This window comes from Podarcis muralis, chromosome 17 (genome assembly GCF_964188315.1).
Source record: "Podarcis muralis chromosome 17, rPodMur119.hap1.1, whole genome shotgun sequence".
NCBI lineage: Eukaryota > Metazoa > Chordata > Lepidosauria > Squamata > Lacertidae > Podarcis > Podarcis muralis.
In genome coordinates this window covers 7,037,236-7,054,563 of record NC_135671.1, presented here as the reverse complement: position 1 = coordinate 7,054,563, position 17,328 = coordinate 7,037,236, and the positions used below count along the sequence as shown (strand labels likewise).

Sequence of the window (17,328 nt, the reverse complement as noted above, 5' to 3'; positions counted from 1 at the left end):
CAACCCCAGAGTCGTCTGCAATTGGACCTAATGGTCAGGGGTCCCTTTACCTTTACTTTTAGTTGTATGTTTTTGCTGGTATCGCAAACACTTAGCTTTATTTTTATTACTTTTTTTTTTTTACAAAGGCAAGCCTTTAACCTTCCTAGAAAGGGCTTCATATACCAGCTGCGCCATTTCCTCCATTCGGTGCGGGAATTTTATTTTCAGTATAAACATGACTCTGTTTTTGAACATGTACACACAGCGCTTTTGATTTTTCTCCCAGGTGTGGAGGTGAGGAAAATGGATAACTGGGACATTTCGGGATCAAATCAGAAACTGGGATGGCTTCTGTAACTCTGGGACTGTCCTTCGAAAATTGGACACTTGGAGGGTATGGGACTGAGCTATAAGTTAAGTGGAGTTCTGTATAACTTCCCATCTCCCTTTAAGAGGGGGGGGAGCTAATGATGCTGCAATCAGGCAGAGATAGAAAGCAGGTGGGAAGGGGTGGTTAACCCTTTTCCTGCTGCCAGTTTCAACTCCTTGTTTGATGGGAGATATTTACTTGGGAGTAAGCACCAATGAGTAAGCACGTAGGTGGCGCTGTGGACGCGGGTGGCACTGTGGGTTAAACCACAGAGCCTGGGACTTGCCAATCAGAAGGTCGGCGGTTCAAATCCCTGCGATGGGGTGAGCTCCCGTTGCTCGGTCCCTGCTCCTGCCAACTTAGCAGTTCAAAAGCACGTCAAAGGGCAAGTAGATAAATAGGTACCACTCCGGCAGGAAGGTAAATGGCGTTTCCGTGCAATGCTCTGGTTCACCAGAAGCGGCTTAGTCATGCTGGCCACATGACCCGGAAGCTGTACGCCGGCTCCCTCGGCCAATAAAGCGAGATAAGCACCGCAACCCCTGAGTCAGCCACGACTGGACCTAATGGTCAGAGGTCCCTTTACCTTTAAGCAGCAATGAATTTACTTCTGAGTAAACAATACGCGGGTGGCGCTGTGGGTTAAAGCCTCAGTGCCTAGGACTTGCCGATCGAAAGGTCGGCGGTTCGAATCCCCGCGGCGGGGTGCGCTCCCGTTGCTCGGTCCCAGCGTCTGCCAACCTAGCAGTTCGAAAGCACCTCCAGGTGCAAGTAGATAAATAGGGACCGCTTACTAGCGGGAAGGTAAACGGCGTTCCGTGTGCTGCGCTGGCTCGCCAGATGCAGCTTGTCACGCTGGCCACGTGACCCGGAAGTGTCTGCGGACAGCGCTGGCCCCCGGCCTCTTAAGTGAGATGGGCGCACAACCCTAGAGTCTGTCAAGACTGGCCCGTATGGGCAGGGGTACCTTTACCTTTAAACAATACATAGAGTTGGGCTGCACATTTACTTGGCAGTAAGTTCCACTGAATTCAGTCTTACTTCTGAGTAAACAGTGCATAGGACTGAGCTTTCCCTTCACCGATGCCCAATGGATGCAAAGTGTAGTGCGAGACAGTGTCAAATTTCTGAGTCATCAGTTGCCAGGCAGAAAATGACCCATCACAGAGTCAACCCACCCTCTTTCTCAAGAAGAGCCACCGATCTACACAACCCCATATTTGCTGTGGTGGGGCATTTCTGATTGCTTTCTTGAGCTGTCACTCAAGCGTGGCCTGCCTTTGGATGACATCATCACAGGTATATAAAGAAGAGCTCTGCAAGAGAATGTTTGGAAGGTGGCTCTTGGGTATTTTGTGGTAAGTTAACATGTTTGTATGTTGTCTTTTGGAGTCCTTAACTAGTTCTCTGTGCGCTTTGGTGATTCTGCAGCAGGGAAAACCAGGTGGTTGTTGTTTTAATTGAATACACGTTTAAGGCTGGCTGCTAAAATGGCATTAATTCTATAGAAGTTAGAATGCCACACCCTGGGGCTGGATGGCTAGGGAAGCAAGATATTACTAGGGTGTGGCAAACTTTATGTGTACAATATTAAACACTGCATGCAGTTACTTGGTTAAGCCTTGAGGCTGTGCCTCTCCACTTTCCATTCATCCCCTCTGCAGCAATTAACAGGTGACCGTGTTTTCCCCATGCTATGGAAACCTTGTTTGTTAATTCCTGCATTTCAGCCTGCTCATATACAGTGCTGGATTTACATATAAGCTAAACAAGCTGTAGTTCAGGGCCCCCCAAAAAATTAAAGGAAAAAAACACCTGGATGTTCATTTCCTCTTTTTTTTTTTTTTTGAAAATAATTTTTATTAATTTACAACAAAAACACAAACACACAATAATTTCACATCCAATTTTTCACAGAGTATTTCTTTTCTGGACTTCCTTCAGCTTTTCCGAGAATCATCCATAGTCATTATTTAAATTACGTATTCCTTAAGTTTGTATTGTCATTATTTAAGCCTTTCCCTTTCTATTTCCTTTTAACAATACTTCTCAAATTTCACAGTGCTTCTTTAAATCCCTCTGGCGTTATCTGTCCCTCACTTATACTTTTCAGATATTCCACAAATTTTCCCCAGTCCTCAATGAACTTTTGGTCTCTTGAATATCTAATCTTCCCAGTCAATTTATCCAACTCAGCATAGTCTAGCAGCTTCATTCTCCATTCTTCCACCGTCGGTATTTCCTGCTGTTTCCATTTCTGAGTCAATAACACTCTTGCAGCTGTCACTGCATATTGAAAAAATTTACAGTCCTTTCTCTTTATCTCCTTTCCTAAAATTCCTAGTAGAAAGGCCTCTGGTCTCTTTATAAATGTATATTTTAGTATCTTCTTCAGTTCATTGTATATCATTTCCCAGAAGCCTTTTACATTCCCACCACATATGATAAAAAGAACCTTCTTTATCTTTACATTTCCAACACTTGTTACATGTCTTATACATTTTCGCTAATTTTACCGGTGTTATATACCATCTATAAAACATTTTCATAACATTTTCTTTTAACATCATACATGCTGTAAATTTTAAATTCTCCTTCCATGATCTGGATGTTCATTTCCAGAATATAAGATAAACAACAAATAAAATAAAACCTACATACAGCAACAGTGTTTTGTGTTGTGTAGGCTCCTATAATGTAAGTCATGGGTCCCGCCTGCTAGCCTGCTCCCTAAAATATCACTCGTTTGCTCATTTCTATATATAGGGTGCCTACATTCCGCATGTGCAAATGGCTTTAGGTGCCTATTAGGTCCATAAATTATATATTCAACAGAAGAAAAAAAAAAACAGTGACAATTTGTTGTTGCCAAAGGACAGCTGGACATATCAAGGGCCCCATTGCTTTCAGTAGCTTAGGGCCTCAATAAACCTAAATCCGGCCCTGCTCATATAAAGTACAGCTACAGGAGTCAGCTGAAAAGCTGGCAACCTTTCTTGAGACCTCTGGGCAGAGGAAATGCCATTTGTCACACTTTGTTAGGAGCTCAATACTCCACCCAATTTGCTTGCTTCCCGTTTTGCAAGGCTTTAGTTGACCCCAAAGAAAGGCACTGCTCAGCTGTGGGTTTTGGAGCCTCTCCCCTCTTCCTGCCTGCTCTCCTTTTTATGGGCCCATATGGCTGCTTATACAGTGGTACCTCAGGTTAAGTACTTAATTCGTTCCGGAGGTCCGTTCTTAACCTGAAACTGTGCTTAACCTGAGGCACCACTTTAGCTAATGGGGCCTCCCGCTGCCGCTGCACGATTTCTGTTCTCATCCTGAAGCAAAGTTCTTAACCTGAGGTAATATTTTGGGGTTAGCAGTGTCTGTAACCTAAAGCATATGTAACCCAAGGTACCAATGTACTAACTTTTAAAAGGGTCTGTGACAAGCAAAGCATCATGCTACCATGGCCAGGAAGCTTTGAGTGCCACCAGGTGTACACTTAGAGGAACTGCAGCAAATCCTAGGTTTGCCTCTGCTTTATGCAATATGGCGTTTTTTTAAAAAAAACATAGAATCGGAAGGGACCCCAAGGGTCATCTAGTCCAACCCTCTGCAATGCAGGAATTGGAGGCTCATCCGGGATGTTGGAGGCAAGTCAAAATATCTCTGAGCTAGGCTTTACTAACTTTTTTTGCAGGGGGAAAAACACATTGCAAGTACTGTGTTTGTTCTCATGTTTTGAGTAGGTATTTAATTAAAGCCATCTTGCCTTTAATTTAAAGATGGGATAAAAATTCAATAAACCTGAACTGGAAAAAAAATATCAAACCCTAGATGTGCTTTTACTCTTGCAAGATTGAATGTATCGCCCTCGGCTGTATATAAGGGACGATTCCAGCAGATTGCAAACGAAAAACGTTTATGTCCCTCTGGAGATGGCAGTGCTGAATCCGTACTTTATAAAGACATGAGGAATGAGATTATCACCCCTCTTTTATTGTCCATTCCCGGTCGCCCAACCACTGCCACAGTGTCCTTTTTCTTGGCAGATCAAGATGAGCAGGTGACAGCAAAGGTTGCAAGGTTTTTAGCTGGGACGATCAGAATAAGATCCACTGTTTGACTATTGATTCAAAACCCTAAAATGTATATTATATAGTTGACTTATTATTTCTATTCTTGTTTTATTGCTATGGCCGATGGCTGGTGCAAATAAAGATTTATTCATTCATTCAAAATCAAACTCTCCCCAACTCCTGCAGTAAGAAGTTCCAAACACCCCGCACTCAGACTAAGTAACAAAGTTGTTAGGTTGGGAAGACCGCAAGGCTACCCAACTTTGTGTCTTTTGTCTTGAATGGCACCACACAGGCCTTGTCTATGAAAAGCAGCAAAGGTGAATTTAAATTTAAAAATTTAAAAGCAGCAAAGGTAGATTTAAATTTAAATTGTGGGTTCTCAGTTACAACCGTAGGGAATCATAGTGCTGGAGAGACCACGAGGGTCATCTAGTCCAACCCGTTGCACTTTTGCCCAACGTGGGGCTTGAACCCACCGCCCTGAGATTCAGAGTCTCCTGCTCTACCGACTGAGCTATGAAGACTTCCTTCTCAGTCGCAGCGTGCCAGTTGTGGGGTCCTTCGTCCAGCAAAGCCCAAGCAATTCTTTTCTCCTACAGAAGATTTGGAGAATAAGAGTTAAGGGCAGTTAACTCGTCTGGGAATAAAACAAATGGAGCTATTGTAGTTCTTCTTTCTTTTTTAGATTTATTGCATGCTTTATAGGTAATGCTTTATGGGAAATTATTTTGCATGGCGTATATCTTTTAATTGCTTCGGGTCTCCCACCCAATACAGCTTATGCACAATACACTTAAAGCTGCGTTTAAATTTTGGGAGCTGTAGTTTACCTTTCAGAGAGCAACGAGTCCCAGCACCCTTAAGAAACCATAGTTTTCAGCAGTGCTTTTTTCTGGGGTGTGTGTGCAGGGGTATGCGTACCCCTACACGTTTTGTGAATCTTTGCACTTTTGTTCATTTACTGTATTTATTTTCCCCGATTTGAACTATAAAATGGTGATTTTCTTGAATCAAAATGAGAGTACCCCTAAACATTTTTTTAAAGAAAAAAAGCACTGGTTTTCAGGAAATATTTGGAGGAAATGATGTGCTTTGAATATATGGGATGGACACACCCAGTCTAAGAGATGATAGGTAATGTTGGTCTTGCCTGTCTTTCCAGAGCGACCTAGTTTATGCCATGGCATCGGAAAACAAAGACTTGGCAGCAGCTGCTTCTGACTCCAAGAACAATGAAGACCAGCAGGTGAGTAGATCTTGGTGATGGTCATTTGATGGGAGAAACCATTGATGCTCTGAGTTGAGCTCCAAAGCAGACATGTCATTCTGCAGTACAGTGGTGCCCCGCAAGACGAATGCCTCGCAAGACGAAAAACTCACAAGACGAAAGAGTTTTCCGTTTTTTGAGTCGTTCCGCAGGACGAATTTCCCTATGGGCTTGCTTCGCAAGGCGAAACGTCTTGTGAGTTCTTGCAAGTTTGTTTCCTTTTTCTTAAAGCCGCTAAGCTGTTAAGAGCCACTAAGCCGCTAAGCCGTTAATAGCCGCTAAGCCGCTAATAGCCGTGCTTCGCAAGACGAAAAAACCGCAAGACGAAGAGACTCGCGGAACGGATTAATTTCGTCTTGCGAGGCACCACTGTACATAGGACACTCCTCCCTCTGCCTTAGGAAGGCTTTTGCCTTCAGTCTGCTGAGTGGAGTAGCAACAGCAACAGCAACACTGCACAAGTTGTTGCATATCTTAATATTGTGCAGTTTGAAGCGGCTGGAAAAATAAAAACTGACTCCTTTTGGAAGGAGTCATTGTCCAGGCCCATAAAAATATTATCCAATCTTTACTAGCATAACTCTTTAAAAAAAGAACATAAGCATTAAAGATACCCCTCCAAATATCCCTACAATACCTTGTGCTTTCCAGCGCAAGCTCAGCATCTTAGAAAATATGGAATATAGTAGTACCTTGGTTCTTGAACGCCTTGGGACTCGTATGTTTTGCCTCTTGAACACCACAAACCTGGAAGTAAGTGTTCCAGTTTGTGAACGTTTTTCGGAAGCCAAATGTCCGATGCAGCTTCAGCTTGAGTGCAGGAAGTTCCTGTAGCCAATTGGAAGCCACACCTTGGTTTTTGAACTGTTTTGGAAGTTGAACGGATTAAGTTCGGGAACCAAGGTACCACTGTAATCCAAACAGACCTATAAACAAAGGTCTCTCTTTAACAGCATCCAATTCCCTCATGCTGTTTTCCTCGAGAGATTCATTTACATCTTCCGTTCTCCGTTGGGTTCAGAGAAACAATATCAGCCACCACCCTTTGAAGATGGCAGATTTGCAATTTAACACCTTTGCACCTAATCTAAGGTTACAGTAGTTTAGAGCAGGCTTCCTCAAACTCAGCCCTCCAGATGTTTTTGGCCTACAACTCCCATGATCCCTAGCTAGCAGGACCAGTGGTCAAGGATGATAGGAATTGTAGTCTCAAAACATCTGGAGGGCTGAGTTTGAGGAAGCCAGGTTTAGAGTAACAGAAGACAATCAATAAATATTAACCCATTGAGAAATTCAGTGTCCTTTTGAAAACAACAGTATAGAAACCACAATGTTAGCCATTTTCCATTTTAAATCTTCATTAATACACATACATCTTTCATTTCTATGTGAGTTAAAGCAATTATACTTAACACAGATGAGTCAGACAAGAACTGGCTAGATTCTGCCTTAGCAACAACATCTAGGACCAAGGCTTCTTCATTCCTAATCTACAGAGTTTCGTTCCCTTAAACCCATGTACTCCCAATTCTGCTGGTCAGTCACATATCAAGAGAGGGGTTGGTTTCAAATGGAGTCTTTGTTGACTGCCCCCTGGCCTTGGGTTGCTGACACCGGTTGCCTTGTCTGCTTCACGTTCCTTTGTGTCTAGAACCTGGTGAGCAGAGTGGCCTCGGTTTCCCTGAGTGCTGCTTGCGAAATGGTCTCCACCACATACTCTTCAATCAAAGAGAACATTCCAGTCTTCAAATCTTTCTGTGATGCGGCCGAGACGGGGATGAGGACAATTGCTTCGGCCACAGTCAGCAGGGTGCAGCCTCTTTTCAGCAAGCCTCAGAGTGAGTAAATGGCCGGCTCTTTGGGATGGGGAGAGAAATTCAATTCTGTTCCCATTTAAAGGCAAACTAAACATTTTTTTGCATTTTCTGAAACAATACCTGAACTGAGACACAACCGTCTTTCAAAATTGCGGCGTATCCAAATTTTGCAGCTGTGTGTCCAAAAGTGTATATTTTGTGGTAAAGCATGCATATAAATGCATATATTAGTGCGAGCGACATTCCAAAATATAGAGAAATTGCTTTGCAACCATGTGTATGTTAGGCAAAAGTAGTAGGAGAAATTTGCTGATGGATTTTTTATGAGAACTTTTTAAAAATAAGATAAAAAAACTGATGTGGAAATGTATGGAATTGATCTTAAGATTGGGAAAAAAAAGTGAATCTGCAAAAAACCCAAAATGAATATATTCACCTATCCCTACTCTTTGTGGAGTGTTTTCCAGTGTTCCCATAAGTTGATTGTGGTGGTAGTAAGTTCCACAGAGAGAAAAGGAGTGGAAATTAGCTTGCAAAAATCTAATGACCACATGAAATTTTACCTTCTGTTGCAGAACAAAATTAAATGGTCAGTAAAACATCACAAAACAAATGCCATTGTCAGTATGTACCTTATTTTTCGCCCTATAGGATGCACTTTTCCCCCTCCAAAAATGAAGGCGAAATGTGTGTTCCCGCCGGGCTCCCAAGGCTTGCGGACAGCAGCCTGCAGCCCAAAACCCAGGGAGCGCAGCGGAGCGCACCCCGGGCTTCGGGCAGATATCCGCAAGCCTGGGGAGCCGCGGGAGTTCCCACCGGGATCCCTAGGCTTGTGGGTAGCAGCCTGGATCCTGAAGCAAGCCTGGGGGGAAATATATATATTTTCTTTATTCCCCCCCCCCAAAAAACCCACTTAGGTGCGCCCTATGGGCCGGTGCGCCCTATAGGGCGAAAAATACCGTATACCACATTTTCCACAGGGAAACTCATGCTCAAAGCAGTTCACACAAAGATCTAAAACAATAACTGTACATAAGATATAAGACGTAATAAGAGCATCTATTGTTGTTGCAACTGTCTAAAATTGTCTAAAATTGCATTGTGCCAACGACAACTATTTATTATCTATTTTTTAAAAAACACAGCAGCAGATGTGCAGAACAGCCGAGATCTGGACAAAGTGGAGGAAAAGGAATTGATAGTTCAAGGACCAGTTGATCAGGTAACCACTGTCCAGACTTCACCTGGTCCCTATTATGAATTTGTCCATCGGCTAATGGGGTGGTCCTGATGGCTAGGAGGTTAACAAAAGAACATGAATAGTCTTTGGAGGCTGGAAGACTCTCACTAGGTGATGACCTTCAGCTAGCTTAGGAACCTGTGGCTCTCCAGAGGTTGGCTGGGCTACAGATCCCATAATCCCAGTCCATTGGGCATATTGCCTGGGGCTGGTGTGTGCTGGAATTTATCAGTGTCTGGCAGTGCCTTAGGTTCCCCATCCCTGAGTCAGCAGGAGTTATTGTTAAGCAACCTCAAGCTGGAGGACAAGAGCTGTAAATTAAGCAGGACTCAGTGGAGAGGCTTTAGGCTTCACCTTGCTTCTAGGAATCTGATGTAGATATCCATCTGTTTCTACTGGGCTCTGGGTGCCTGATGTTTATTTACAGATGTGCACCAGGACACGGGTGGCATTGTGGTCTAAACCACTGAGCCTAGGGTAGTCGCCGATCAGAAGGTCGGCGGTTCGAATCCCCACGACGGGGTGAGCTCCCGTTGCTCGGTCCCTGCTCCTGCCAACCTAGCAGTTCGAAAGCACTTCAAAGTGCAAGTAGATAAATAGGTACCGCTCTGGCGGGAAGGTAAATGGCGTTTCCGTGCACTGCTCTGGTTCGCCAGAAGCGACTTAGTCATGCTGGCCACATGACCCGGAAGCTGTATGCCGGCTCCCTTGGCCAATAAATCGAGATGAGCACCGCAACCCCAAAGTCGGCCACAACTGGACCTAATGGTCAGGGGTCCCTTTACCTTTATGATGGTGGGAAAGGGACGTGGGTGGCGCTCTGGTCTAAACCACAGAGCCTAGGGCTTGCCAATCAGAAGGTCGGCGGTTCAAATCCCCGCAACTGGGTGAGCTCCTGTTACTCAGTCCCTGCTCCTGCCAACCTAGCAGTTCGAAAGCACATCAAAGTGCAAGTAGATAAATAGGTACCGCTCTGGCGGGAAGGTAAACAGCGTTGCGCTGCTCTGGTTTGCCAGAAGTGGCTTAGTCATGCTGGCCACATGCCCTGGAAGCTGTATGCCGGCTCCCTCGGCCAATAAAGCGAGATGAGCACCGCAACCCCAGAGTCGTTCGTGACTGGACTTAACGGTCAGGGGTCCCTTTACCTTTTTACTCAAAGTCTCCTGTGTATTCTCTGCCAAAAAACTGAATCCTGTAACACTTTCCCCAAATACCTTCCTGCTCTGATGTAGGACGCATGCAACGTGGTCCATCTTTGAAGGCTTATCTGTGGGTGGCAGACGAATATGGAAAGTTTTAAGAGCTACTTTCGTGAACAAGTTTTGCTAGGTTGCCCCAATGCTGACTGCTTCTCTCCCTCCCTAGGGGAGCCCAGATAAAAAGGAGACGGCGTCATCTACGGAGACAGTTGCAGCAGCAGCGGTTTGCCAAGCAACTACCGAAACAAAGGACGTGGCCCCTGGCATGCTGGACCTGGTTAAAGAAGCTGTCCGAGGGAGTGTTGAGATGACCACGTCTGCGCTAACCAGTGGCATGAACACTGTGATGGGCTCCAGCATAGGCCAGATGGCCTCCAGTGCCGTTGAGGCTGTGATGGGGAAGTCTGAGGAGATGGTGGACCACTACCTCCCAATGTCTGATGAGGAGCTAGGTCAGTCGCTGCTTGTTTGTTAGCCGCCTCTACCTGCGTGCGAGTGCCCGGTGGTCTGCGCCATGCTCATGCATGTACATCAGTGTTATTTAGTCTCTTCTAAGCACAGTTGTAGAAGGGACGCGGGTGGCGCTGTGGGTTAAACCACAGAGCCTAGGGCTTGCTGATCAGAAGGTCGCGGTTCGAATCCCCGTGATGGGATGAGCTCCCGTTGCTCGGTCCCTGCTCCTGCCCACCTAGCAGTTCGAAAGCACGTCAAAGTACAAGTAGATAAATAGGTACCACTCTGGCGGGAAAGTAAACGGCGTTTCCATGAGCTGCTCTGGTTCGCCAGAAGTGGCTTAGTCATGCCGGCCACATGACCCGGAAGCTGTACGCCAGCTTCCTCGGCCAATGCAGCGAGACGAGCGCCGCAACCCCAGAGTCAGTCATGACTGGACCTAATGGTCAGGGGTCCCTTTACCTTTAAGCACAGTTGTAGAATTAGCCACACAATGTCCACTGCAGTGCCGATTCCTATTGCAAGGTCCCCCACAATCTGAAAACTAAAATTCTCCATCCATGCAATCCACATTCTATTAAAACAGAACTGAGAAAATGTGTGGATTATTCTGTGACTTTCCTGCTGTTCTCCAGCTTTGCTTAATTCGTGGGTGAGAGAGCTCTTCGGAAGCCAGAGGGAGGCGTGGTAGCAAATGTCAGTAGGCCTTGCCTTGGGAGGAAATGGGTAATCAAGCTCATTCTTGTAATCTCAGTCTATCTGAAAAGTTCAGTATGTGAAGAGGTTTGAGCTAGTTGCTCCTGCTCATACCACATGGCTCTCACCAGCCACTCCAGAGTTCCTATACCAACAACCTAGGAACTTTTACCACTTTGTAAGTAAACTAAGTTTTGCTGCCTGTGCAACTATTCTAAAGCACCTGAATCTGACCTTTCGAGAGTTTGTAAGTAAACCATTTTTAACTTGCCAAATGTGTGGTCTGTCCCTATGCTGGGGGAAGAGGGAAACTTTGGAAAGAAGCTTTTAACGGGCATATTGGAACTCGCTTTGAAGGACATATTTTAAAGCTAGATTTCTTTACCTTGCTGCATATTTTGTGACTTTAAATCTCTGCTGGGGTTCTCCCACCAAAAAGTACATGCTCCAAACTTGGATCTTGGTATCCAGGAAGTCCAGGATGCATATGTATATTTGCACCGACAATATTTAGGGTGTTCTGCATATTTCCAGGGCTTGCTAAGTTCTAAAGCGTGTAATGCCTTCCTTTCAGCTACTCTTGCAGCTGCTGTGGAGGAGCCAGAGACCTCTTCTTCCGTTGAGAAGCAAAGGCAGCAGCGGAGTTACTATGTGCGCCTGGGTTCCCTCTCCAACAGGGTGCGCCAGAGAGCCTACCAGCACACCCTGGGCAAGCTGCGCCAAACCAAGCAGAAGATGCAGGAGACTCTGTCCCAGCTCCAGCAAGCAATGGACTTGGTATAAGCACTTTTCTAGTCTCTGGTAGTGCTTGCTCTAGGTCGACCTTCTCTAACCTCTGCTGTTGCAGACCGCATCTCCCAGCAGAGCCACCTGGCATGGCTGCATCATACAGAGGCTGCTGGTTGCGCTGGTTGATGGGAGTTGTAGTCCAAAACAGCCCCAGGTTGACAAAGGCAACTCTGACTTTCTGGGGTTGGGGTGTTTTTTTTGGAAAAATGTGCTGGGTTCAGTTGCACAACACACATACCTTTAGCTCAGGGTTGTCAATTCCAGATGTGATGTCCACCAGCCTTGATAACTTAAAAGAGGACACTGCAACTTTAATAATAATAATTTAATAATGATAATTTATTATTTGTACCCTGTCCATCTGGCTGGGCTTCCCCAGCCACTCTGGGCAGCTCCCAACAAAGATTAAAAATACATTAAAATGTCACACATTAAAAACTTCCCTGAATATACTTAAATCACTAACTGACCATTGAAGCTGAAGGGGGTGGGTCTGTCTGTTCAGATGTGGTGCCCCTGAACACCAATGTTGTGGGACATAATGGGTGAAGGGCAGCAACTTTCAGGTCCTGCTCTTGAGCTTTCCAGAGGGGCTGGATCTACACTGACCTGTTTAACATTATTAGAACGACATAAGATATATCATTCTAAAACGTCATAGGGCATACTTGTAAATTAAAGCGGTTTTCTTACCTTGTTTTTCCCTGTCAAAACACTGCTGGTAGATCAGCAACACCCTCTGGTATCACATTTTAATAATGCATAAAGAACATTAAATGCGGTACATCTGATGTCCACCTGCATTACCACAATCCTTCCCTAGGTAAAGGTAAAGGGACCCCTGACCATTAGGTCCAGTCGTGGCCAACTCTGGGGTTGCGGTGCTCATCTCGCTTTATTGGTCGAGGGAGCCGGCGTACAGCTTCCGAGTCATGTGGCCAGCATGACTAAGCCGCTTCTGGCGAACCAGAGCAGTGCACGGAAACGCCGTTTACCTTCCCGCCGGAGTGGTACCTATTTATCTACTTGCACTTTGACGTGCTTTTGAACTGCTAGGTTGGCAGGAGCAGGGACCGAGCAACGGGAGCTCACCCTGTCGCAGGGATTCGAACCACCGACCTTCTGATCGGCAAGTTCTAGGCTCTGTAGTTTAACCCACAGCGCCACCCGCGTCCCTTCCCTAATGTTCCTTAATGTTAAAAACCATGTGTGTAAATCCACCCTGGGTGTCGGTTGCCTGATCAGCAAGGCACGCCATGCTCTGTTGCCCAAGCAGACTGGTTCATTTTATTTGGGTGGCAAAAGTACCTCCCAAAATGTGAGATGTGATTGTCCTTGGGAGACTCAGTCCCACTGAGCTTCGTTTGAGAGACTTTCTGCTTTTTACTGTTTCGCTTGGAAGTATCTCTCTTTTCTAAACGTTCTTAATGTTCTCACTGCTATCTCCCTAGATTGCATTTGCCAGACACACAGACCAGAAAGATCAAGGCGGGCAGGAGGAACTGCGGCAGAAGTGGTTGGAGTGGAGCAAGAACCAGCTGGGACAGAGCGATTCCACTGGAGAGAACCCAGCAGAGGTATGTTGTGTTCTTGGCTTCCTCGATGCATTTCCCAGAGAAGGGCCCATCAGGACACAGGATGGCTTGCTCTCGTGACAAAGCTCAGCAGACCATAGCCTGGGTGGTCTGTAAATGTAAATCATGGTAGCATAGCTGTCAACTTACAGATTTGAAAATAAGGGACCAGCAGCCTCTAAAATAAGGGATCAGCAGCCAAAATAAGGGATTTTCCAGGCACAGGTATGTTCAGCTTCTGAGCCCCTCCAAGCCAAAGGCAGAAAGCCCAGCCAGCAGCCAAACGAAGCCTCAAGCGGTGGTTCCCACAGCGCAGCAACCCGGCAAAGGGGTTGCAGCAAGGAAAACCACCGTCACCTCTCCGCTGGGAAGCGCTGAGCAAAGGCGAGTCCCAGGCAACGCGGCCGATTTGATCGGCACAAGGCATGCAAGCTCCACCCCCAGTCATTCTTAGACTCCTTATTGGGTGAGCAACGCAGGCAAGCAACACAGTTGGAGCCTCCCTCCTCCCTGGCTGGCAGGGAGGGAGGGAGAGGAGCTGCTTCCTTTGAAACCTGGGAAATTTAAGGGACATCATCAATAAGGGACAGCAGCGGGACACAGCGCTGGGATAAGGGACTGTCCCGCCAAGTAAGGGTTGGTTGACAGCTATGTGGTAGCTAAAGGGAGATCAGGATGAATAACAATAGTCTCATATTGTTTGGGTTTTGGAGAGTGTGCCTAAATCACAGGTAGGGCAAGAGCTGCAAAAAGAAAACACAAAACTACAATATGGTCTGAACGGAGGATAATCAAACTTTCAGCACCAGTTTTAAATGGAAGTTAAAGTTTCTGCTTACTTTATGATTTGTGTGGATGGGCAAATGTAAGAGAAGTTCAGAAAAAGACAAGAACTGAAGACTTCCATTGCAGTGCTTGACCAAGCTCTGCTCTGTGCCATATCCAAACCCCATTGCCTGACGCATCTGCTGAAGGTTTGCCATCCCTGTCCTAACTACAATTAATCCAGAATATGGCCATATAACACTGGTCCTGAAAGACCTAAATTGGCTCCCAGTACGTTTCCGAGCACAATTCAAAGTGTTGGTGCTGACCTTTAAAGCCCTAAATGGCCTCAGCCCAGTATACCTGAAGGAGCGTCTCCACCCCCATTGTTCATCCCGGACACTGAGGTCCAGCGCTGAGGGCCTTCTGGCGGTTCCCTCACTGCGAGAAGGGAGGTTACAGGGAACCAGGCAGAGGGCCTTCTCAGTAGTGGTGCTTGCACTGTGGAACACCCTCCCATCAAATGTCAAGGAAATAAACAACTCTCTATCTTTAAGAAGACATCTGAAGGCAACCCTGTTTAGGGAAGTTTTTAATGTTTGATGTTTTATCGTGTTTTTAATATTCTGTTGGGAGCTGCCCAGGGTGGCTGGGGAAACCTAGCCAGATGGGTGGGGTATAAATTCTTCTTCTTCTTCTTCTTCTTCTTCTTCTTCTTCTTCTTCTTCTTCTTCTTCTTCTTCTTCTTCTTCTTCTTCTTTGTTTTGTTACTACTACTGTTAAGTTGTGGGTGAACATATCAGATGACACACTGATTCTTCAAACAGCTCTTGTTTATTCACAGGCCAGAACAGAACTGAACTGAAGGGTTCAGCCAGCCTGCTTATATAGAGCTCCAGAACAACGTAATTGTAACAACTTTCTGTAACTATCCAATCACTGAATGTCACTCTCGATCCCTTATTTGCATATGTGGACCTGAACTATCTACAGTATCCCCCTGCTGGCCCAGGGTGAGAACTTCAATACAGAACAACTACTACTATTATTATTACTAACACATCTCTCTTTCTCTCCAGCAGATGGAATCCCAGGCTCTAGGCATGTCCCGCAACATTGCCCAGCAGATTCAGGCTGCCTGCCAGAGCTTCCTAGCCAACATGCAGGGTCTCCCTGCAGCCCTCCAAGAAAAGGTGCAGCAAGCTTACAGCTACATGGAGGAGCTTCAGGCTGCTTTTTCCAGTGCCAAGTCATTCCAGGAGCTTCCTAGTGGCCTTTTGATGCAGCGCCAGGAAACAATGGGCAAAATCTGGCAGGCTGGGGACGAGGTCCTGGAGTACGTGATGCAGTCCACTCCCCTGAACTGGATTGTGGGGCCCTTCTCCCCAGAAGAGGTCTCTCCTCCTGAACCTTTGGCCGAATCCCAAGCAGCAGAGGTGCCTCCATCTGTGAAGGAATCGGAGGTAGCTGTCCAAAGGATGGAAGTGCCTGGATCCAGTGCTTTGAACGATCAAGCCTAACCTGCAATCTGCGGCCAAGTTGCTTCAGTTTTTCCCAGTTACACAGAGCTCAGCGGTGCTCAATGTTGTTGAGGCCTCTTTGTTTCAGAACTTGCTAACTTAAATGTGAAGCAGTACAGTTCTCTTAGCAGCTTGTAGGTGACAAAAACTGTACCTCCAAAACAGTTTGGCCCATCTCCTATGGCAGTGCCAAGCTGACCTCTATAGAGGCCGCTCAATGTAGTTTTCCAGCAAAGCACCAAACCAATCTCAACAGGGCACAAATGAATGGATGCTACCTGACTAAGGACTGGTTCAGGGTCCCTTCTCCTGCTTGCATTAATATCTAGAAAAGGGTGCATCTAGACCAGTGTTTCCCAAACTTGGGCCTCCAGCTGTTTTGGGACTACAATTCCCATCATCCCTGACCACTGGCCCTGCTAGCTGGGGATGATGGGAGTCGTAGTCCGAAAACAGCTGGAGACCCAAGTCTGGGAAACACTAATCTAGACGTTAACAGCAAACAGCTGGTTAGCATCTAGTTTTAGCCCAGGACGTCTTTAGCTGGTGTTGACTAGGACTTACCTATGCCTCATAGAATTTATGGTGATCTGTTATCTTTCAAGCTTCTTGACCACTGAACAAAAGTAAACACTTCATGTCAAAGATAAAGTAAACCAATTTGCATCTCAAACTGTGGCTCTGGATTTTTTCTTCCCTGTCAGAGAAGTGCCTTGGCACTACTGCTTAAGATCTGGCTTTTGGTACTAGAATATAAGGGATGTGGGTAGTGTGTGGTTTAAACCACTGAGCTTCTTGGGCTTGCTGATAGGAAGGTCGGTGGTTCGAATCCCTGCATCGGGGTGAGCTCCCGTTGCTCTGTCCCAACTCCTGCCAACCTAGCAGCTCAAAAGCACGCCAGTGCAAGTAGATAAATAGGTACCACTGCAGTGGGAAGGTAAAAGGCGCTTCCATGTGCTCTGGCTTCCGTCACGGTGTCCCGTTATGCCAGAAGCGGTTTACGCATGCTGACTGCATGTTACGGAAAGCTGTCTGTGGACAAACGCCAGCTCCCTTGGCCTAAAAGCGATATAAGCACCGCAACTTCATAGTTGCCTTTGACTGGACTTAACCATCCAGGGGTCCTTTATCTTTACTAGATTACAGTGGTACCTCAGGTTACATACGCTTCAGGTTACAGACTCCGCTAACCCAGAAATAGTGCTTCAGGTTAAGAACTTTGCTTCAGGATGAGAACAGAAATCGGGCTCCTGCGGCGCGGCAGCAGCAGGAGGCCCCATTAGCTAAAGTGGTGCTTCAGGTTAAGAACACTTTAAGGTTAAATATGGACCTCCGGAACAAATTAAGTACTTAACCCGAGGTACCACTGTATAAAGATAACACAGTAGACATGAAATACGCATGCAAATAGAACATCTCTCCACTTCTACGTAAAAAGCATAGAATGTGACAAACTGTGGCACATTGTTTAAATAGGAATGCATCCATTGGGAAACAAAAGTAGCAACTTCTGCTTACGTTTGGCATGATAAATATGTAATTTAAGAAGAATATGATCCCTTAACCTCAGCTGCCAACAAATATCTGTT

General features: G+C 45.9%; 1 protein-coding gene across 1 annotated transcript; it reads left to right on the top strand.

Moving 5' to 3' along the window:
- The first annotated feature begins 5,480 nt into the window (after positions 1-5,480).
- Positions 5,481-16,412, top strand: LOC114588018 (perilipin-3-like). The gene is made up of 7 exons (XM_077921432.1): positions 5,481-5,665; positions 7,338-7,524; positions 8,649-8,725; positions 10,109-10,394; positions 11,666-11,868; positions 13,332-13,457; positions 15,299-16,412. The coding sequence occupies exons 1-7, from the start codon at positions 5,600-5,602 to the stop codon at positions 15,737-15,739; spliced, it is 1,386 nt and encodes a 461-aa protein (XP_077777558.1). The 5' UTR covers positions 5,481-5,599; the 3' UTR covers positions 15,740-16,412.
- Positions 16,413-17,328: the final 916 nt, after the last annotated feature.

Bases quoted from the DNA above. Each gene is read 5' to 3' on its own strand.
- LOC114588018 (XM_077921432.1), top strand. From the start codon at position 5,600: ATGGCATCGGAAAACAAAGACTTGGCAGCAGCTGCTTCTGACTCCAAG. The intron at 10,395-11,665 runs GTCAGTCGCTGC...CCTTCCTTTCAG, and splicing joins AATGTCTGATGAGGAGCTAG to CTACTCTTGCAGCTGCTGTG. The intron at 13,458-15,298 runs GTATGTTGTGTT...CTTTCTCTCCAG, and splicing joins CTGGAGAGAACCCAGCAGAG to CAGATGGAATCCCAGGCTCT.